Genomic DNA, 23849 nt, shown 5'->3' on the forward strand with positions numbered 1-23849 from the left:
ATGTCCGGGGGTCACACACATTTCCTAGGTGGCAAAGGTCCGGATAGGTATGGTCATTTATCGGCGTAGTAACAAACCCCCACCTCCCAACCCATGCGACCTCAAACTGTTTAAGTTGTGCACAGCCATATTGCTGGCGGAGAGAAAATGTTGTCAGTTTAAACCTCGTTTCCTGCAATTCTACGCATTTTGATGTTTTAAAGCTCATTTCTTGATATTCTACACATTTTGACATTTCTGTGTATTCAAATGATACCTGAGTAACTGAACAAAATCAATGCGGGCCGCTGGTGTTGAGGCCCCTGGGCACGTAATCTGGCCATGATAACTACAGGATTTAGATAGCTGGTTAGTCTAATTTACCCATCTAGCTCACATGGGCTAGTAGTAATCCACTGAACATTCCTGACAGGTTATAAATAGCTCTCTAAGGTCTGTCAGTGAATGACATAACAAGAGGAAAACTGTCCATGCGCTACCAAATTTCGAAATTGCACTTCTGCATTCTACAATTAGAACTCTCAACAGCAGTAAGTTGAAAGCCCAGCTGAGTTCCTAAATACAATTAAAATGTCATTTCTGTCGGGATCCGCGGTCCGTATTGACCCCGTTCTGAGTCTTGATTGGGACCGCGGTCCGCCTGTTGAGTATGGCTGGTATAGGACTTATATAAAAGTGTTAGAGTCTTACACATTGTTTGAGACATCGCCAGAGAAAGCTGACCTGCTTTAGGGAGGGGGACGTCATTGTTATTCCTGGAAGTTAACCCTGGAAGTGTCCCTCCCAGTTACGGTATAAGATGTTTAGTCCTTTCCTCCCCTTTCTCAGCTCAACTCCTCCACCACAGAATAAATCATAACCAGAGAGCAGTCTGCTCACTTTCCCCTCCCATCCACTCCTACAGATGACCTCATGAGCAGAGCTTCAAAAAACAATCAGCCTGAGGAGAAAATGGCCTTTCCTCTACACATGGAATCCACCCTACAGGGAGAACACGACCTTTACACAGCCAGAACAGCTCTTTATTCCTCCAATGACCTGTAGTTTCTGTCCAAAGTCAATAGAGTCGAAGAGATGAAGGGAGGATGAGAGCTCTCCTCCTCCTGTCATATCAAGCACCTTGTGTCAACCTGGAGCCACTGGGGACAAATATGCACCAGGGACTCCCGGGTCAAGCAGACAAATTCTTCCTTTAATGGAGCCTGTCAATCATTGGTGGGTTGATATTACGAGGGAGGCACTAGCGACCTAACTCCAGGGGTTAGGTACATGAGCCACAGTGTGAGCCGAAGTGGCTGTATTTGCTTTGACAGGAGTTTTACATCACTTTAATCAAAACCCGCAGAGGGAGGGAAAGGCCATGAAGGGATCCTCTGTTATTCTTTGTCTTCGTAATTCATCCAAGGGGATTGAGACAGGATCAGTTTCTTTTAGGATTACAATGTACAGTATGTGCTCCCCACTGTTACAGCATCATCAATCCTCTGTTATGTTTGGTCAATAACACACTTCAGCTGACACATGGCTTTTTATGCTCCTTTTCTATCAATCAGAACTGTTTGTATTGCAACTGGATGCTCTGTATGTAGCCTGACTGTATGACATAGCCCTCTGTGTTACCTTTCCTGTGCTGCCGTGCTGCTCCCTCCTGCAGGTCTGCCTCCAGCTCAGACTGAGACAGCTCCATGCCCTGGGGGGTGTTGGGGGGCGTCAGCAGGCAGGAGGGGTCTAGAGCCAGGCTCTTGTGGCATCCCAGGTCAGCCTGGCTACTCCTAGGTAGGGTGTTCTGCAGCTCCAGACTCTTCAGCTTGTGGGTCAACTCTGCCTCTGCCAGGCAGCAGCTTAGGTCACCATGAGACCCCCGGGCCTGAGGGGGTGCCGCAGGGCTCAAAGAGTCCACCTCTGCCCTGAGCGAGGGGCAGGGAACTGGGTCAGGGACCACCACTGTGACAGAGGGCGAGGAGCGTGAGTTCGCAGACTTGACGTCTGTAGCTGTCCCGCTGAGTGCCTGAAGGGAGAAGTCAATAAAACAGAGATGGAAAAAACATCAAAGTTAAAATGTCTCATTTACTGAGCACCACCAGCCCAGGGTGGCCACTGACCTCTCATTAGATTATATATTTGTAAATTCTGGGTATACAGATAGGTGGTTACCTGCTGTGTTGTTTGACTGGTGGGGAGACTACGGATGAAGTCCTGCAGATGGCCTAGCTGCTCAAACAGAGCGGGCTCCGTGATTGGTTTACCCAACTCCAGGTGGAAGGTGTTGCTTGGCAGGATAAGGGGAGGGTGGTTGTCGAAACTCTCCAGGATGTCAGCTAGAGGAGGAGGAAAATACAGGACATCATTAAAGACCAAAGACGTGACTCAGAAAAGATTACAACAGAAGCTCTGGAAGAGTAGTGGTCCTTCTGTAGCTCAGTTGGTAGAGCATGGCGCTTGTAACGCCAGGGTAGTGGGTTCGATCCCCGGGACCACCCATACGTAGAATGTATGCACACATGGCTGTAAGTCGCTTTGGATAAAAGCGTCTGCTAAATGGCATATATATATTATATTATAGCTTTCTCATGGTGTACACTACATTATTTATACTTGTTATTTTACTTCATTAACTTAATTACATCTGATTTGTAGGTTAATCCTTTAGATTCTCCAGTTAAAGAAAGACAGTCATGGCCTCTGGGACAAGATAAAGTTCCCCCAAGGGGGTGCCAGCGGGAGTTGGGCCATTCACACAGAAGAGGTGAAGTGACAGGGGACAGAGAGGGGAGACAGGTGCCAAGTCCTATATTGAGAGGGGTGGATTTGAGAGTTAACTCTGTGGTGAGATTGATTGGGCTGGACAGGGTTCTCCTCTCTAAACTCCCCACTGTACCCATGCTCCAATTTAGAGTTAGACTGGGACAGGCAGACAGGATTACTCTGGGGAACACACTCAGCCACTCCCAGACACAGGGAATAGGCCTCTAGTTACTAATACCCTGACTACACCGCTCGCGTCGCGTTGCAAAGTACATTTCGAAATCTCTGTTATTCAATTATTGCACCCACACTGCTCGTGCGCGTAAACATGCGTCTGCGTTGCCAAGGGCTAAAATAGAACTCCTATTTCTGACGATGAAAAGGCCTGGAAAGAGGTTAGATGACTGGAAACGATTCGGTTGACCATTTTACGTGTGGATTAATTGTCGTAGTAGAGGACCTTGTGCATTTCAGGTAAAATAACAACTCAGTGTTTATATCCCAGGGCAAATTAGCTAGCAACAGCAAGCTAGCTAAGTAGGAGAAATTAGCTAGCAAGTGCAAGCTAACCAGTTAATTGCTATAAATGTTTAATGCTTTTCGACCTGTCCCCAAATTAATGTCATTGGTTCAGAGTCTGTTTTGATATTTTAACCGGCGTGTTGTGATCACGTTTGGTGTAGGGGACAAAATATATTTATACACGATGGCGCACGCGTACAGCCGGTTTGGGTTCCATGTAACCCTGTCAGGGCGACAGTCTGATCTGATTGAGTCTTGGCAGAGTGAGAGTGTGTACACAAGCGTACAGACTACATAGGCTATGTGAATTTGTTTGTCCAAGAAACACGTGTGTTTGTTTCAAAATATGGTTGATACACGTGAACGTGTCTGTGTGGCTAAACGCCGTGACTCTGCTGTATCTGTGTTCCACTCACTGGTCCTGAGGGCAGCCTCCGCCTCGTCCGGCGAGGGTTCCAGTCTGCAGGACAGGCCCTGCCTGGGTTATACTCCCTCAGCATGTGGTGCAGTTGGGCTGGGTTCAGAGGCATGAACTCAGTCCTCAGAGAGCTCCATGATGCCTGAAACACACACACACATATATGTACACTCACACGTTACAAGAATATCAAAGTACAGGCACAAGGTCCATGATACAAGGAATATGATTGCATATTTCACAAAGGAGTAAACACGGCATCATTTAAATGCAAGAGCTGGCAGAGCTGTTTGATGTCATTGTTGTTAGTGACAGGGTAGCATTTCCTCAGTGGGGTTATTTCAACACAAAGCTATTCGTGTAAAACAAATATTTCAAACCACAAATCTGTCCAAGTACTGCAATTGCATATTTGTGTCATTCCTATGACAGATTATGTGGTGATGAATTCATTAGGAAAATACATCTAGGACTGTAAGTAATACTTGTCATGCCAACCTGTCACTGTCTGTAGTAATAATAAAATCAATACACACACACACACACACACACACACACACACACAATGGAGAAATGTTGAAATGCTTGATTGTGGAAGTCAATGTTCCTGAATGTCACATTTTCCATCTATTTGACTAAACATTGATGAATCGTGAACGTCAAGCGTCAGATGTCATCAGAAGATGTGCTAATTACAGAGTCTAGATTCCTGTATGTGTTATATGACTATGAACAATCAGGTGTTTTTTATCCTCTCAGTTGATCTCTCTCTGGTTAGTGGGAATAAACACACAAGAGACTTAACCTTCAACTATTTCCTCATTCACTCAGACACACCTTGGAGAGCTGAGGTGTTTTAATGACTCAGTAACTAACCAGAAAGACATAGGTGAATCATTTCAAGATGACATCATTGGCATAGACGTGTTATTGGTATGCTGACAGGCATTGTGTAGAATATATCAGACCATATTTACCCCAGCCTTGTAACCAGTCATTCCCCCAATGAGCACACCCTCTTTGTCGCATGACAGCACAGAGGCTGGCCAGAAGGAGGAGTTATGGGAATGTTTATAAGCAATAGACTTATTTTTTTACATTATTTTAAGTCTATATGTTCTATATCTACTATTTGACTTGGTGTATCCCAGTCATAAGTGGCATGACATTATGGCATCAATGACACAATCTTCCTAACTTTATATCATCAGTAATTACTGGAGACAGAGAGCTCAGCCATAACAAAACCATGCCACATCACTGGTAATTTACTGTCCCTCACTCCCTTGAGCCCAGAACTCCAGATGGAAAACGAAGAAAATCACAAGGGTGTGTGCTCCATTTTACCAACCACAACATCTGACCCCGTGCCATGGGAGTGATCCATAAACAAAACCATCAGCCTCCTAGCAACAGTCCCCACGAATAAAGGAGAGAGGCAGCCTTTGACTGAGGGGAGACTGGTTCTACTACTGGGGAGCTGTTTTGGGGCTGTTACCATGGCTGCCTTCTGGTTAGATATTGAGAACATGTGTTGTCTCATACTGTATTAGCCCCTAATGGCTGTGGATGGAAGAGTGAAATGCTGCCCTGTCAGTCTTGTTGCACTGAGTCTCAGCAGGGTCCTTTCTCCATTCCTGGTGAATGAGTTCCATCAAAATAAAATCAGATCAAGAAACTATAAAAACTCTTGATCTAAATTAAATAGGAGGGCAGCTGCAGGAGAAAATACAACTTTCTGACTGAATTTGGATGCTTTAAGGCTGTGCAAACTGTGGTTTTAAGATAAAACCCACAACTATCCACAACAACAGTGCTGTAATTGGGATGAGTAGAAGGTGATTCTCTCATGTACTAACCCGGGAGAACATTACAAGACCATGACGTGTCCACAGCCTTCCTTGCAGCCCCTGGACATTCATAGGATGAGACATACAGTAGGGTGGGCCTGTCACGGCAGAGGTCACTCTTTTCTTTGAAGGTGACAGGGCTAAAGCTAGCCTTGTGTCACACACAGACTGGCAACAGGTTTTCCCCATCTTCCTTATCTTTTCAGGTGTCATAAACATGACCAGAAACAGGATGTGTGTGTGTGTGTTTAACATTTGTTCCTCCACTTGTTTGTTACATTTGTTTATTTAAACTTTATTTAACTAGGCAAGTCAGTTAAGAACAAATTCTTATTTACATTGACGGCCTACACCGGCCAAACCCGGACGACGCTGGGCCAATTGTGCGCCGCCCTATGGGACTCCCAATCACGGCCGGATGTGATACAGCCTGGAATCGAACCAGGGACTGTAGTGATGCCTCTTGCACTGAGATGCAGTGCCTTGGACTGCTGCGCCACACGGGAGCCCCTTAGCTGGGTTATTCTATATGGTGGTCTCTGTCTCTAACTAGCCCACAGTGTTAACTAACCCACCCACCACCAGATATGTTACGGCTCAACTTCCCCCCAGTAAACATGATCCTCCTTTCAGTGGATTACAGAGAATGGCATTGCTTAAGGAAGGATTAACTACTCCGTGGCACACAGTTTAAAGCCACAGGCATCAACAACGTGGGATTTAAACATACAGTGAACCTGGCCATGACCCCACTCTCCGAGGATGTCTAAGGGGGAGTTGAGATATGCAAAAAACACATTTCCAATTCACACGTCTATAATATACACACTTGTACATGTGTGAAACAGGATAAATGAATTAATTATAATTATGAATTATTATTATGTATATTTGTTTAAGTTCTTGGTGCAAGGACTGCCTATCTGTCACGTTCTGACCTTTATTTCCTTTGTTTTGTATTTATTTAGTATGGTCAGGGCATGAGTTGGGTGGGCAGTCTATGTTCGATTTTCTATGATTTGGGGATTTCTATGTTTCGGCCTAGTATGGTTCTCAATCAGAGGCAGGTGTCATTAGTTGTCTCTGATTGAGAATCATACTTAGGTAGCCTGGGTTGCACTTTTTGTTTGTGGGTGATTGTCTATGTTGATTGCTTGTTTTAGTACAGTTCTCATTAGCTTCACGGTTGTTATTTTGGTTATTGTTTTTGTATAGTGTTTCAGTGTTCAGTGTTTTCTTTATTAAAATGAATGATGAACACATGCCACGCTGCATTTTGGTCCTCCGATCCTTCGCCTCTCCTCTTCAGATGAAGAGGAGGACGACCGTGACACTATCTTGGCAAAATGTGTATTTTCTTCATCAATAAATGAGAAGTCATTGCATAATACGTGATGTAGAGTACAATTTGGTGGGAAAAAATTCCATTGTTTCCAAGCATTCTTTTCCCTCTCCCACAGCTCTGTCAGGCTTTTTAATGATGTCATGTGGTGGCGCATGTGAGTTCCACTCAGCTGACATCCGTCAGTGAAAATAAGCTTTCAGCTCTAACATTTTCAATCTGTTCCATACCTTGTAAAACACCTGTGGTCTACAATGGATACATTCAGAATTGCTATAGTGGACAAAAATGTTGTCATTAATACCCCATTGCTTCATTGCTTTACCATTACATCTAGGTGTTGACATCACACCGATAGTGTTAAGACCAGTCTAACTGTTCTCATAACATCAGAAGTGTGTATCGTACCTGAGGCCTGCAGTGTTTTTCCAGACCTGATCACTGGCCAGGGCAGGGGAATGTTTAGTAAGGTGCTATAGAGGTATAAAACCAACAGTCTGTGTACACACACCTTCTCCCACAACTAGTGTGGCAGTGAACAAACAACATCTCTCACCCCACAATGGCCCATTCAAACTATACTCGCAATGTTATTATCTTATAACTACTTCAACAGTATCACCTCCATCAAAGACAACATGCATTTCTAAGAGTAAAACCTAGTTAGCAATGAAATGTAGGGAAACAGAGTTTCAGTGATGATTCAAGAATGTTTTCAATGTTTTGTGAGATTTTCCTAAATACTTCCCAAAGGTTTCCCACTCGAGGCATGTTCGGTATGCCAATACTCTCCCGTGGGCAGATTCTGCATTTAGACCCAAGAATCTGCCGGGACTGAATGGGATCCCAGCGATAACGAACTGCAGTAGTTTCAGTCTTTGTGTTTTCGACACTGGTTATATGGACGTATCAGGTTTGAACGAAGGCGGGGCTTAAACTGCTTGGCTACAAGTGATTCACACGTAGCCCACACAGATCGGAAGGGGGAGGGGGCTTTGGATAAGAGTTTCTTTTGCGAGTCTGGAGACTTTGCTAACTGCCGGAACTCACAATTCCTAACACATATAGACCCAGAAGTAAATCACACAGTTGACCAAATTAATAATGATTTTACTTTTGGGTTAACAGACATTAGTGTACCAATAATGAGCTGAGACACTTGGTGATGTACAGTCTAATACACTGTAAAATACAATTTTGATACACTATATATATATATTCAGACTGCTTTGGACATCTTGGCTACATTGTTATTTAGTGCTCTCCAAACCAAAACAGGAAGTGAAAATAAAGGAAGTGCCCTCTGACCTGTAGTAGGTTCTCCTTGGGCGTTGCCAGCAGATTGACAGCAGCAGAGAGCTTCTGGAAGAACTCCACAGCCAGGTCCCCTAGGCCCATCCCCTGTATCCAGTCCAACAGCAGGTCCAGGTTGGCCCTGATCTGGACCCCTCTAGACCACTGGTAGAACCCACCTCCAGAGCCTGCAGAACAAAACACCACTCAGACATGCTCATGTAATTTCAATCATAGCTATTGAGTATAATGAAACTTCTATAAGATGCAGCATGCTAGCAGATACCCATAGACCTCCAGTTATTGCACTAACGCTAGTTAGCATTGGCTCATGAAACTACCTCTAACGTTCTCCATAGTGGACACAGAAACATAACAATGATATCCACAAGTTCATCTTACTCTGGGGAAAGTCCAAATCCCAAAGTATCCCATTAACACATACAGTATGTATTTTATGAGGATACTTGTGATAGGACTTTGAGGATTTTAAGATTTGATCCTACAAAACCCCATGAGTCAGAAACAGAGCATGTTGGAGGTCTCACCTCTCTCCATGAGTGCGTTGAAGAGGGATGCGTTGGTGAAGAAGAAGAGGTAGGCGCAGAGCTGTGAGCTGATGTCAGAGTGCACCTGGAAGGCGTTGAGCAGAGACAGCGCCTCCTTCAGGACATCCAGGATGCCACTCAAGCCCTCGGGCACACGCAGCTGCCCGCTCTCCGAGAACGGGTTCCCATCCAGCAGGCCTGGCAGTGCCGAGTACATACTCTGAGGACAGAGAGAGGCATGCTAGAGGCGTTAGTCACAGCTACATGACTTTACCTCACTGTACCATAGTCTAGCACAGCACCTCTCTGAGGAGAGAGAGGAGATAAGAAACCTTAGTCACAGCTACTGTACCCAGTACCACTAATACGGAAAGTATACTGCATTATATATTGATCTTTAAAAGGGACGTTTTGGCAGCGATTCTCACTTTATCAGCCATACTCTCTATAAAATAAACCTTCATCAACATGCAAACATTTGTTGACAGATTCAGTAAAACTGCAGTGGAATCAGTGACTTAATCAACAGGGCTATGCCCACTGACCCTGAGCTCCCTGAGCCAATCAGAAAACTGTCAGGGCCCAAGGAGGAGGGGTTACAGAAAGCCAGACAGGAACAGACACACTTCCCCTCCAAAGGGGGATTGCCAGGGGCCTGATAGCCAGGGACCTGATAACCAGGGGCCTGAGGCTGTCCAGTCTTGACACTCACCATTGTTAACAGTGTACCATACACAGTCCTGGGAATCCCATTGATAACACAGGTGCCACTGCCATTCCTGACAGAAACACAAATGTTTCCCAGTGACTCAACCCTGTTCTGCCCCCTCTAGCCTCCTGATAATTCCCATAATAAATACATGCCAAGTATCATAAACTAGCTGATAATAGCCCATGCTGTTGACTACTAAGGAATGGTAATGCCAGTGAGTAATGGCGTGTTTTGTCTCATGGTTGGTTATTCCACCAATTAGGTGTCTTTTGAGTAGTGTAACTTGTTGGGAAAAACAAAAATGTTATATTTCACCTACTTTTAGCAGTACACTTTTAGCAGTATTTCACCTACTGTCATAAACAGTACATGTTCTAAAAAAATACTTTTTTTCCAACTCAAGAGGTTAAATTTAAATTCATGTAACAGGGTTGACCTTAAAAGGATACTGGCAATGAGGCCCTTTATCTACTCCCCCTAGAGTCAGATGAACTTGTGGATACCATTTTTATGTCTCTGTGTCCAAAACGAAGGAAGTTTGTGGAAGTTTCGCGAGCCAGTGCCAGCTAGCGTTAGCGTAATGACTGGAAGTCTGAGGGGTTTCTACTTGCATGCTTAAAATGAATCACTAATCACATGAAGGGGCTGAGTCACTGGCTTACTGGTGCTCTTTCATGCCGTCCCTAGGAGGTGTGCGTCACTTGAGTGGGTTGAGTCACTGTGATCTTCCTGTCTGGGTTGGCGCCCCCCCTTGGGTTGTGCCGTGACGGAGATCTTTGTGGGCTATACTCGGCCTTGCCTCAGGATGGTAAGTTGGTGATTGAAGATATCCCTCTAGTGGTGTGGGGGCTGTGCTTTGGCAAAGTGGGTGGGGTTATATCCTTCCTGTTTGGCCCTGTCCGGGGGTATCATCGGATGGGGCCACAGTGTCTCCTGACCCCTCCTGTCTCAGCCTCCAGTATTTATGCTGCAGTAGTTTATGTGTTGGGGGGCTAGGGTCAGTCTGTTATATCTGGAGTACTTCTCCTGTCTTATCCGGTGTCCTGTGTGAATTTAAGTATGCTCTCTCTCTAATTGTCTCTTTCTTTCTCTCTCTCGGAGGACCTGAGCCCTAGGACCATGCCTCAGGACTACCTGGCATGATGACTCCTTGCTATCCCCAGTCCACCTGGCCGTGCTGCTGCTCCAGTTTCAACTGTTCTGCCTGCGGCTATGGAATCCTGACCTGTTCACCGGACATGCTACCTGTCCCAGACCTATTATTTGACCATGCTGGTCATTTATGAACATTTGAACATCTTGGCCATGTTCTGTTATAATCTTCACCTGGCACAGCCAGAAGAGGACTGGCCACTTCTCATAGCCTGGTTCCTCTCTAGGTTTTGGCCTTTCTAGGGAGTTTTTCCTAGCCAACGTGCTTCAACACCTGCATTGCTTGCTGTTTGGGGTTTTAGGCTGGGTTTCTGTACAGCACTTTGAGATATCAGCTGATGTACGAAGGGCTATATACATGCATTTGATTTGATTTGTTTGATTTGATGAAGGCCAAAAAGATCATTAAAAAATAAAATAGCCATCACTAGCACATTAGAGGCTGCTGCCTATATGCATAGACTTGAAATCACTGGCCACTTTAATAAATGGAAGACTAGTCACTTGAATAATGTTTGCATATCTTGCATTACTCATCTCATATGTACAGTATATACTGTATTCTATCTATCTATCTTTAGTCTATGCTGCTCTGACATTGCTTGTCCATATATTTATATATTCTTAATTCCAATTCTTTTTTTGTTAGATATTACTGCACTGTCGGAGGTAAAAACACAAGCATTTCGCTACACCCGCAATGACATCAGCTAAAGATATGTATGTAACCAATACAAATTGATTTGATGATCTTCAGCAAATATAACTAAGCGTTTACAAAGATGGTGATAACTTTGATAAATGTTGATGTTAAGTGAGTTAAGATCTTCCTAGAAGTCACAGAGGGACGTGTCAAAATGCACATTTCTTTATTCATATTGAAAATCAGATTTATTGAATTTTCCATCTGTTCTATACTAAAGGGACCTTCATTTAATGTAATTTTTGTGTACAATTTCCACTTTAAATAGCAAAGGGACGCAAAAGTCACTCACTTCGTGGAACGACCCACATACTGGTCAAGGTAGAGGAAGGCATTAGCAGAGCAGGAAAACAAGCAGGAAAACCTGTTTCCCAACAACAGTTCAATGCCCAACAGTTAGTGGTTTTCTGATAGAATGCAACCTGTTTGAAAAGTTGTGCTGGAGTTACTACCCTGACGTCATTGCTTATTTCGTGTATGGGCGGGTGGCGGGAGGGATTTGAAAATTCAAGCTAGATCTAGGACTCATCTTTGTATCTGTGCCATTATAGTGTCGGTGACAGCATGGGCAGCTCAATTGAGGCTCTCCCCATTTTAATTTAGTACATTTTTTTCTTCTTCATTGGCTGATTCCTCCCTACCCTGTTGACTACTTTAAAATGGTGGTAGCCCTCAATGGCAATGTCCATGTTAAAATGGATTATATCCATGAGGAGTCATCTATCTTTCTGGATGGGAGCACGCACGCACGCACGCACGCACGCACGCACGCACGCACACGCACACAAACACACACACACACAGCTCTGGGTGAGTGGAAAGGGGAAACAAGGTGACACTGAAACATGTACAGCTCCACTACTCTTTTTGCTATGACCATTGACCAATATAGGGCCCTGGCAGACCACAATCTGGTAAAAGCTTTAACATAAACAAAACCCTTGTTCTATGGTTCAACAAAATAAACTTTAAACAGGCACATTCTTGCTTCCACCAAAAGTGAGAAGGACCCAAACAAGAGGAAGCCAAGTTCTGACCATTGATCACTCAATAAGTAAAAAATACTTTGAGTCACAGTGCAGAGATCCTGGCCTTCTCCCGCTCTTCCCTCCTCCCCCCTTCTCCACCCTCCTCTTCCCCTTTCTCCACCCTCCTCTTCCCCTTTCTCCACCCTCCTCTTCCCCTTTCTCCACCCTCCTCTTCCCCTTTCTCCACCCTCCTCCTCCCCCCTCCTCCCTCCTCTGACACAGCTCTCTGCCATTGTTTTAGTCCATGACATCACCCCTCAGGCAGCCAGGTTAGCAAGCACGTATCATGACTAAGACAGACACTTCAGAGGCTCTGAAAGATCATTAAGACCTGCCTGTTAAATCCCAATCACCATACATACATTCCTTCAACCACAGGTCACTAGATAGATTAGAGACCAGTTCTGCAGAGCTACAGGTGCTGGTTAGTTATTAAGCTGAGATTGGCCGAATGAAGGGAACTGGGGATCGTATTCTCCAGTACAGCATTAAAAGTCCAACTGTTTTAGAATATAAAGTTAAAATGTTGGTAGCATGTCTGAGAAAACATACATGGCTGTGGGTGTGAGCTTGAGTAGTTTGTTGACAGAAATTGGGTCATACTGGCACAACAAGTGTCACAATTCATCTAAGGTATAGACTTGGCCTGTGTTTCTCACTTGACCCCAGAACGTGCAGTGAGTACCCCGCCCATCCCTCCTTGTGGTGTGTCTATGTGAAGACAGACCCTCTGTTCCTGAGCAGGAAACAGACTTTTGGAAAAGGCCACTACTCTGCCCTGCTTCTCCACCGGACTACAGCTGCTTCCCTGACCACTGCACATCCAACCACCACCAAAACGAAGCCTGCTTTCCCCTGAGCTCCAGTGGTGACTGTCTAACTAGAGCCTGTAACTATTGGGGGGAAAAATGACCTTCCCCTCACCATGTAAACATGTAAATGTACCTGTCAACAGGAAAATCAACAGGGAAAGTTGACAGGCATGTGTAAGCCTTCTTTTATCAATGGTTTCTGTCATGAAACGGAAATCTAGGGACAGGAAGAGGTGGTCTCGGAGCATTCAAAACAACAGCAGCACATACAATCCTGTTCCCTGTTCCCACCCATGCCGGTGCTCCTCCCATCCTGGAACAGTCATCGCCAGGCATTGGGTGTCTATTGCTGGTCTCTGGGTTACTGTGGCAGTGATGGTGCTCTGTTAATGCCATAGAGTTAGTTACAGGGCCCAAACATAGGAAACTCCAGTAAACCCTGCCTGGGAGTGTCTTCCTGGGGCTCACTGTTGAACAGGATAGACCTTTTGTTGCTCTCTATAAACATTACAAAGACTTTGGAAATACCCTCAAAGTGTATTTACAGAATATTAAAAAGATGATAAGTAGTCCTTTATTCCACTGGAAAAGATGACACTATCTGACACGCCTATCCTTACTGAGAGAGCCAGAGAGACTGTGCATGTTTCCCCTGGCTTCTTATTATCGGCTTATTGTCTGGTATGCTACCAGCAAACGGAGAATGGTGTTCATAAGGTCTCTAGTCCTGCTTCCCGTAGTCCACAGGCAAAGGATGGCTTTCTATTTGGGCTGTGCAAGGTTTTCTGGAGCAAATAGTCAAGGATGTTATTATTTGTGTACATGTGCGGTGTGTGTGCTAATTGTGTGCGCGAGGCACGTGTCTATGTTTGTGTGCATGTTGCATGCATGTAATCTATTGGTGAGTGTATCAGTGGAGGCTGGTGAGGGAGGACGGCTCATAATAATGGCTGGAACGGAGCAAATGGAATGCTATCTACAATGTATGATTATAGTATGTGTGACTATGCACTGACCTTGGTGAGGTAATAGACAGACTGCTGGAAGGTGAACATGATGACCTCCTCCAGGACCGTCATGGCCTCCTCACTGGCAGTCCTAGTGGACCACATCTCTGACTCCGGCTCTGAGCCCTCCTCCTCCTCTTCCTCCTGCCTCCAGGGCAGCAGCTGGGGAACGTCATGCTGGATGAAGTGCAGCAGCTCGATGGAGTTGGCCATCCACAGCACCAGCGGCCGCAGGCCTGGGATCAGCTCCTCTATGCTCAGCAGCTGCACATCCTCTGGCTCCTGATGGACATCACTGAAGCTCCTGCAAGGGGAGACATATAGACAGGTCTGAGTTCAGTCCAACAGCCAACAAATACCCTGTACTGGGTGAATGGCACTAAAAGTGGCTTGCGAGTGACTCATATTTTACAGCATGTCTCTATCCTTTGGGAATGAATGCTAATTTAAACCATTACATTTGATTTCCATGTACAATTGAGTGAAATATGAAATGAAACATTCATTCTTAAAAATCCTTCCTCCTTTCTCAGCAGGCAGCCAAAGCACAGCTTTGGAATACAGTGCCCTGCAATAATGTTCCATAACATTAAATCTTCATGAGCTATCATTTTGACTTCATACACTTCAATGGGCGGCAGATAGAGAAGTATGAACATCAAGAGACCATGACTCATTCTCAGCTTCTTATTCTGTAAAGAAGTCACTGGGACATGTGACAATGAGAGAATACTATATCTGTGTACTATACATCCCTCCCAGAAATTCAAGTAGCATTGTTGTTGGAAGGCAGTAGCATCATATTCTAAGACTCCGAGCTCTACATACAGTCTGTATATGACTCAGAGCAAACACTAAAGTTGAAAGGGGTGTTAGTGTCAGAGGCAGCAGGTTGCCACTGTTCTGCAAGCTGTTGTCATCTTTGCTGTTCATTGTTAGCATTTCTGGGGCAGGCTGAGTGATTGAGGTTGGAGAGGCAGCTACTCACCTTTCTGGTTGGATCACAGCAAGCTCCTTTGTCTTCTCCTGCAAGGAGATAAACACAACATTCATTTCAAACCAGCAGCAAGCCTATCTAAATGATATTCCATCCTGATGACACCTTTGATTACATTTCTTTCTTTACAGTACCCTTGAGACACACAGTATGTTGAATTCACAACGATTCAAGGTTTATTTGTGGTGTGATGAAATAAAAGGTCAATTGTTTGACTGGAGAGAGTGCATTGTTTTTGTGCATAGTGGAGGTGCATAGTTTTACTCACCCACATGGTGAGCTGGATCTGACTGGCTATGCGGAGCAGCAACCTTCGGAAGTGTGTCAGCTGGAACGTGGTAGCTGAGTGTTGGATGGACAGGCTCAGCAGGAAGGCAGGGGTCAGTTTGGCCTCGTCCCCATTGGGGTTCACCATGACCAGGACCTCCTGCAGGACCCTGTCCTCCTGCTCCAACTCATAGCTCAGAGATACCTCTCCACCCTCTGGGTCCTTCCACCGGGGAGGAGCCGGCTTCCTCTGGACCTTAGGGCATTTCATGGGGAGGGCGGAGCCACATGATTGACAGGAGGATGACACTCCCACTCCTCCGTCATGGGCGGGGCAGAGTTGTTTCATCCAGAGAGGGGTCTGTGGGGCCCCTGGGGCGGCAGTGGGGTCTTTAAACATGAACAGGTAGTGTCGGCCCAGACCCACCAGGTCCCCAGGTGTCAGCTCCACCTCCTCCTTCAGGAGGAAACCATTCCGGGTGACGGGGGCGCCATGGAGGGGCTTCAGCAGGGTTAGAGTCCGCTTGGTGTCCCCCGGGAAGGAGTTGGTAGAGTCCAGGCGCCTGACACAGCAGTGCTGGGGAAGAATGTCTGGGGCAAAGAGGAGGATGTCCACCTTGAGCCTTTCCTCGTCCTCTCCGTTACAGTGCTCCCTGCAGCAGCCGAAGATGGTGGTGGTGCCACTCATTAAGTAGATGACAAAGTCCTGCAGCGTAGAGGAGGGGCAATGGAAGGTCAACCAGCAGAATCCATGAGAATGACTGGCACAATAATTAATGTACTGGTTTCAGTTTGCAATATGCTGATTTTGCAGAGAGCCACATCAATTTCCAGAAATACTCCAAATAAACATTGATAAAAGATACAAGTGTTATTCACAGAATTAAAGATAGACTTCTCCTTAATTTAACCGCTGTGTCAGATTTTTTAAAAACTTTACGGAAAAAGCACACCATGCAATAATCTGAGTACGGCGCTCAGAGACCAAACCAGCCAAAGAAATATCCGCCATGTTGGAGTCAACATTAGTCAGAAATAGCATTATAAATATTCACTTACCTTTGATGATCTTCATCAGAATGTACTCCCAGGAATCCCAGTTCCACAATAAATGTTTGATTTGTTCGATAAAGTTCATAATTTATGTCCAAATTCCTCCTTGTTGTTAGCGCGTTCAAGCCCAGTAATGCATCTTCATGAGGCGCGAGCACTAGGTCCAGACAAAGTCCAAAAGTTCCGTTACAGTCCGTAGAAACATGTCAAACGATGTATAGAATCATTCTTTGGGTGTTTTTAACTTAAATCTTCATTAATGTTCCAACTGGAGAATTCCTTTGTCTGTAGAAAAGCAATGGAACGAGAGCTACCTCTCACGTGAACGAGTGTCACGAGTTTGTGGCACTCTGCCAGACCACTGACTCAAACAGCCCTTATGAGCCCCTCCTTTACAGTAGAAGCCTCAAACAAGTTTCTAAAGACGGTTGCCATCCAGTGGAAGGGACTGAGTAGCAGGCAGTTTACTCTGGGCACGCTTTTTATCCAAACGTGAAAATGCTGGAATGTGTATGTGTGCCATTCCGAGGGTGAATAGGCGAGACAAAATATTTAAGTGCCTTGAACGGGATATGCTAGCAGATGCCAGGCGCACCAGTTTGTGGCAAGAACTGCAGCGCTGCTAGGTCTTTCACGCATTTCCTGTGTGTATCAAGAATGGTCCAACACCCAAAGGACATCCAACCAACTTAACACAACTGTGGGAAGCATTGGAGTCAAGATGTGCCAGAATCCCTACGGAACGCTTTCGACACCGATGGGGTGCCAACAAATTAAGGCTGTTCTGAAGGCAAAATATTAGGAAGGGTTCTTAATGTTTTGTACACTCAGTGTATGTGGGAACCCCTTCAAGACTGTTGGAAAAGCATTCCAGGTGAAGCTGGTTGAGAGAATGCCTGTGTGCAAATCTGTCATCAAGGCAAAGGGTGGCTACTTTGAAGAATCTGTTTAACACTTTTTTGGTTACTGCATGATTCCATATGGGTTATTTCATAGTTTTGATGTCTTCACTGTTATACATACAATGTTGAAGCTAGTAAAGATAAATAAAAACCCTTAAATGAGTAGGTGTGTCCAAACGTTTGACTGGTACTGTATATATGTACCATTTCAGGTCCCCGGTGATGTGCACACTGAGGAAGCTGAAGCTTTTGATCTTCTCCACTGCAGCCCTGTTTATGTGGATGGGGGCAGGCTCTCTCTGCGGTCTCCTGTAGACCTCAATCAGCTCCTTCCTTTAGTTGACGCTGAGGGAGAGGTTATTTTCCTGGCACCACTCCGCCAGGGCCGTTACCTCCTCCCTGTAGGCTGTCTCGTTGTTGTTGGTAATCAGGCCTACCACTGTTGTGTCATCAGAAAACTTGATAATTGAGTTGGAGAAGTGTGTGGCCACGCAGTCATGGGTGAACAGGGAGTACAGGAGTGGGCTGAGCACCCCTGTGGGGACCCTCTGTTGAGGATCAGTGTGGGGGAGGTCATGACCTTCTAATACCACCCGTCGCTCGGTCATCCGTCCCAAGACTATTAAATCCAATTTATGGTTGATCTGAAAATGTAGTCGGAGGCATGCAGGGGCCAAATCAAGCTCCGTACCGCATCGCACCTCTCAAATGTTTTAACAATGCGAAGGGCTCCTTATACCTCCGCATTGACATGATTTGTTGATGGTAGGTGGGGGTGGTACGTCATGTATAAACACAAACTCACTTCCTTGACCACTTTCTTAACTATAACACTGCTCTGCTCCGCTAAGATTGAGTATGAAAGCCCTGACGTCTGCGGAGGCTACATCGCAGTAAATGCTGTACGGCCACTTCAGACATCTGATTGACCATGCAGAGCCTTTCAGGCAGGTCATGATACTGTATCATCCTAGCTAGCATGGAAGCCAATCAGCCACTGAGCAGTGTGTGCGAGCACATACACTTAACTAACTAAATGGTTCGAGTCCCTGGCTCCATATGGACTATTCAAAGCAATATTCAAAACAACCTTTATTTATTTTCCTGCACATGATATCTGGCAGAATAGATCAAACTGTCTAGGAAGGGAGTTAATAGCTGTGAGTCAATGTGAATTGTGACTACACTGACCTGCACTTGAATAACAACACTTACAAGGAAATCAAATCCACTACAGCTCTCATGGTTCATAGGTGATTAAGTTCAGGAAAATCTGGTCTGGAAACACAAAGACACTTACGAAAATAACTAGTCAAGCCTGAGAAAAACTATTTCATTTATGGAGCTGGAACATTTCTATTCCACAGGACTGATATATGAGTGACTTATTGTTGTCGAGTGGCCAGACCAGGGGCGGGCTCAGTACTTCCCCCAGTATCTGGCACACCCCACCCAGTGTCCTGCACACTCAGCAGTCTCCACAATGAGGAACAAACAACAAAGAGCAGCAGCATTTCCTGTTTCTAGGAATGGGCCTGGCCCTCTGGCCCTCTGGCCCTCTGGCCCTCTGGCCCTCTGGCCCTCTGGCCCTCTGGCCCTCTGGCCCTCTGGCCCTCTGGCCCTCTGGCCCTCTGGCCCTCTGGCCCTCTGGCCCTCTGCATTGCATTGAAATATCCAGAATGTTTTGTAAAGGCAGAAAAGTGCAGAAAAAATCTGTCACCCACAGAAATCTCTTTTTGAGAAGAATATTATCATTTTTTGTTGAATGTGCAGCTTTTGTGCCTAAATGTGCATGTGTGTTCTGGCATGCACGAACCTGTGTGCAAATGTCTAGGCTAGACATGTGTATGTGACCATCCACTGAGATGGTTTAGACATTACAGTGTTCCTTCTGCTCTATTCTCTAATACTATGTACCTTTAATCAGGGCTATCTCCACCTCCACTGCAGAGCCAGCAGGGCAGAGCTGAACTGTGATTGTGAAAACAGTGATCCTTATCTATTCAACGAGCCCTGACGACAGATAACACATCCCAGTGTGGGAACTCTACTGCTGGGCCAGGGCCAGCTCCATCTTCCCGCCTCTCCAGTACATGACCCAGGCTGGCCCACTCAGTGTGTGGACACGAGGATCACCTGTCCACAACATGCCGGTCTACTCAGACTCTGCTTGAGCTCGTGGCTCTGAGTCCAATACTCTGAGCCCATTGTAATCCAGCAGCAAGGCTCAGTCTCTCGCTGTCCCTGTTATAGCATCCTCACTGCAGTTAAAGCCCTCTGCTCTCTGCTCCTCTCTCTCACTGTCTCGCTCTGTTTCTGGGGATTTTAACCCCAGGTCTTAACCTAAGAGGTTCAGTGGGAGCCTCTATAGTGTAGCGGAGTACACTTGTTTACGCCTCAGTGTCTCTGATAAGCCTTTCGTCAGTGTTTCTGCCACCCTGCCAAGAGACACTTGAGAACCTTGAAAGGTCTTCAATGGAGCAGCCATCCGGCTCAACCAATTAAAGCTGCTGCTATCTGGCTGCCCAGGCCCTCTGTGAAGGATTTCAGCATGACATCTCTCTGTCGCAGCCGGACTCATTCTCCAACCATACAAGCCTATTCTGAGCCTAACTATTCAAGGACAGACTGACTCTAATCTAACAAATTGACTCCAGCTGTGTAAACTGAAGCCAAGCCTTTCATTAAAGTTAGTCATAATTTAAGTTAATCAATAATCCGATAGACAAACAAATCCATCTGGGTTTAATGTATAACAGTGGCAACAGCTTCACTTTCCAGTTTTCCTACCTGTCTGTAGCTGTATCCCTGCAGCAGCAGGAAGTAGGGGAAGTCAAAGGGCGGGTGGATGGAGTACTGGGTGGTGTTGTCGTCACTGCTCTCCGTCTCCTCCTTCTCCATGCCCAGACGCAGGGCCTCCTTGTCGGCCTCGGCCTCCGGGTCCTCCCTGATGAGCTGGGCCTTCTGCTGGGCCCGTACGGCCTCCTTCTCCATGGCAGACAGGTCCATCTCACTGAGACTCCTCCACATCCCCAGGCCCTCCACATCCTTACCACTGCCGTCCATGAACAGAGAGGTGACCCGCGAACGGCCCTTCTGGAGCTTACGAGCCTGGGCGTTGATACCTGGGGCAGAGAGGAGCATGGGAGAGAGGGAGGATGAGACTAGATGCAGAGAAGTGATTATTAATCGTGTATTCATAGTTTATTACAAAATCATTGATTGTGTTCTGATATAGTTACTGTAACATAAACTTAATCATCTATGCATAAACTGAAATTCACAGTATGCTAAACACTCTATAAACTATTAGTGGAGATTTTCCATCAAATCATTCCAGTCCATCACACACCACCATATCATAATGTTTTACTGAGTTGGCTATCAGTCAAACCAAACATAGAAGGGGAAGGAGAGGAAATCTGGAGGTGTAATGAGAGGTGTTGTCCTCTATCTGATATCAACAGGCGTTCCTGGCTGTTGGGCTGATGTACCGCAACATAAACACTATTCAGCTCATTTGGAGCCATTAAGCACCATGGAATGTCCAGAGAGCTCAGCTTCACACCCAGCTAACAGCTCCTGCTCCCAGGCCTTATCAGCTGTGGAAGTGGGCGTTTTTCCACATTGTTCTGCCACACTGTGTCAGGGGGCTGGTCAGGCATGCAGGGGGAAACTTCCCCCAGCTTCCCCCAATCAGAGTGGAGCAAAGAGAGTGGAGGGTGATGTGTGGTTGTGGGGTTTGATGAAAACTGAGACAAACGCACTGAGACAAACGCACTGAGACAAACGCACGCCAAAGTCAACAAGACCACACAGTGTCCAGTGTGCAGGAAGCAAGCTCTGATGGAAAGAATAACATGTGGAGTGGTGGACACATTCAGGCCCCAGCAGAAAAAGCTGATCCAGCCACAGCCAGTCCCCTGCCCTGGGGGCTTCAGAGGGACCTGTTGGGACCCTGTTGTCAATCCCAGATAAGAGGGGACACTCTGACCTTGTCTACCCCTCACTGCAGCTTCTGTTTTTCTCTGACCTCTCACTTGCCTGCCATCTCCCCTGCTCTGTCTCATGATAAGCTGGACAATGGATTATGTTACCAAAAACTTAGTGACAGAGATAGGAGATCAAATGCCACCCCAACAGAGACAGAATGATGACCTGGGCTTTAGGTTGTTGTTAGTGGGGTCACTGAGCTGCACCTGTGTGGTTGACGTACCTGCAGTGACGGTGTCGGTCTCTTTAGCAGTCTGTTCCTCTACGCTCACTCTCTTCTGGATCTCAAAGCGTCTGGAGAAGCCTTCTTTGGGTTTCCATAGCGACTGCAGCATGAGGGGCTTCTCGTGGTCACCCACGACCCGAAAGCACTCTGTCTTCCATTGGTTGTCTGCTCCGGTCTGGCCAATCACGTCGCACAGCACATATCGACTGGTATCCTCCTTCTCCAGACAGTATCTAAGCAATGATAAAAGAGATTCAGTCAGAATACCATGATATGATCTAATTCCCCCTGAAATAAAATGGCTTTGATATCATTTGGGTAAAATATCCATATCACCAGCTTTAAGTGATATGCAATGGTTCCCACTATATTGGGATGAGCAGTATTGCAGTCCATGCCATTCAGCCTTGAGGAATGTTCCCTTTCTGCTTGCCTGTTAGCACTAAAGCTAATAAATCACATTATGCCAGTGGGCATCCCTAACCCCTCACCTCTCCAGGGCCTCTTTGACAAGTTCCTTGGCACTGGAGCGAGTCGTGGCCAGCACGCTCTTGTAGTTGGTTCCCTGGCAAATGTCGCTGCCAAAGATCTTTAGGATACCTGGGGCAGACATCTGACTGGACAGCTCAGCAGGGTCATCTGCAGCCTGCAGGTCCCCCGCCATGCTCCTGCCACCTGGGACATGCCCCTGTCCCCTGTCGCCCCGCAGGAGGGGGCTCCGGTTGAACACCGCCGACAGTCTGTTGTTGTGGCGGCGGATTTTGTTCTTGGCCGGCTGCCTCACGCCTGTACTCTCTGCGGAATGGGTGGTGCCATCCGAGGTGTTGGACCTGAGAGAGGGAGAAATGGATGGATAGATGAAAGAGAGAGAGAGAGAGAGAGAGAGAGAGACATAAATAAGAGACAGAGACATAGATAGTGAGAGAGTGAAACAGAGAGAGCAAGGCAAAGATGTAAATGAAAGTGAGAGTTGAAGAGAGGACACAAAATTAATGGGTAATTAATAAGAGGACAGTATTTCGGGCACCTCTCTTCAAATAAATTATATTTATATTGAAGGCCATAAGGCCATTTGAATATAGAAAATCACAGGCAGCTGCATGTAAAAAAATGAAATCCAATTCTGCAAAATAAGGGTACCCCATTTTAAATCCCCCACAAAGTAGACACACTGGATATAAATAATAGGACTTACTGCAGGGATCCATTGCTTGGCTTCCTCCCCAGCTTTGCCAGGCTCTTCTTCGGCGAGCGGATCAATAGGCCCACTGGGAAGTTGAGGGCTTGCTTGGATACATGACTACTTCGTTCCTCCGAAATCATCACGACTTTGTTCAGATGTAGGCTATATTATAGGTCAAAGTGCTCCCTATAAAGCACCGTAAGGTAGGCACTATTCTCAAAATAAACTATTTGTGACAAATATACTCAGTCCATCGTGGTATTTGACACTGGAATCCAAACGTTCTCATGTTGATGAAGCCAACTAAGAATTTGTCAGTTCAGACAGTTTGTTAATTAACTAACTCTGACAGGTTTTCGTAAAGAAGCACGGCGTGGAGAAAAGTTATTCTCGTCCAGTGGCATTAGACATCAGGCAACTTCCAAAATACACTCGCTTTCAAATTACAGTTATATTCCGAATTTCCAACTCAACAATATCGACTGTAGTCCGTTCGATACAATTGTTGCTGAATTATATTCCATGAACAGAAGTTATTTGGTCAGAATCAGATACAATATATCCACGTTCGGGACAGACATACGAGCGCTAGTTTTAAAAAGCTTTTATCTTATAAAAATAAATAAATACATCCAATGTGAATTACTTCTAATAAATGATCCATTTCAGATACTTAACTGGACTATTTGTTATTCGAAGCACCTTGCGAATCTTAACCTGTCTGCTCCATGCCATCTCTCCTTATCCCGTTGGGCGCATTCAACAGTTCAGTGCCCAACACATACTGGTTGTCTGGTAGAATGCAACGTGTTTGAAAAGTTGTGCTGGAGTTACTATCCTGACGTCATTGCTCATTTCGCGCATGGGAGGGTTGTTGGGAGGGATTTGAAAATGCGATGTACTGAGTGAAGGAGCACCCATAGAGCTAGATATAGGACTCATCTTTGTATCTGTGCCATTATAGTGTCGGTGAAAGCATGGGCAGCTCAATTGAGGCTATCTCCATTTTAATTTAGTAAATGTTTTGTTCTTCGTCATTGGCTGATTCCTCCCAACTCATAGGAATACCTACCCAGTTGACTACTTTAAAATTGTG

General features: G+C 45.8%; 1 protein-coding gene across 1 annotated transcript in view; it reads right to left on the bottom strand.

Annotated features, from left to right (window-relative positions):
- The window catches only part of LOC124015622 (ras-associating and dilute domain-containing protein-like), a 28679-nt gene extending 5139 nt beyond the window's left edge, over positions 1 to 23540 (bottom strand). The window contains 13 exon segments of the mRNA XM_046330981.1: positions 1621 to 2008; positions 2155 to 2318; positions 3684 to 3722; positions 3725 to 3827; positions 8186 to 8358; positions 8719 to 8938; positions 14142 to 14436; positions 15121 to 15158; positions 15398 to 16102; positions 20142 to 20476; positions 21568 to 21803; positions 22062 to 22400; positions 22766 to 23540. Of these exon segments, the coding sequence (XP_046186937.1) occupies positions 1621 to 2008; positions 2155 to 2318; positions 3684 to 3722; positions 3725 to 3827; positions 8186 to 8358; positions 8719 to 8938; positions 14142 to 14436; positions 15121 to 15158; positions 15398 to 16102; positions 20142 to 20476; positions 21568 to 21803; positions 22062 to 22400; positions 22766 to 22893 (3163 nt within the window). The 5' untranslated portion in view covers positions 22894 to 23540.
- Between the last annotated feature and the right edge of the window lie 309 nt (positions 23541 to 23849).

This window comes from Oncorhynchus gorbuscha, linkage group LG26, assembly GCF_021184085.1.
Source record: "Oncorhynchus gorbuscha isolate QuinsamMale2020 ecotype Even-year linkage group LG26, OgorEven_v1.0, whole genome shotgun sequence".
NCBI classification, from domain to species: Eukaryota; Metazoa; Chordata; class Actinopteri; order Salmoniformes; family Salmonidae; genus Oncorhynchus; species Oncorhynchus gorbuscha.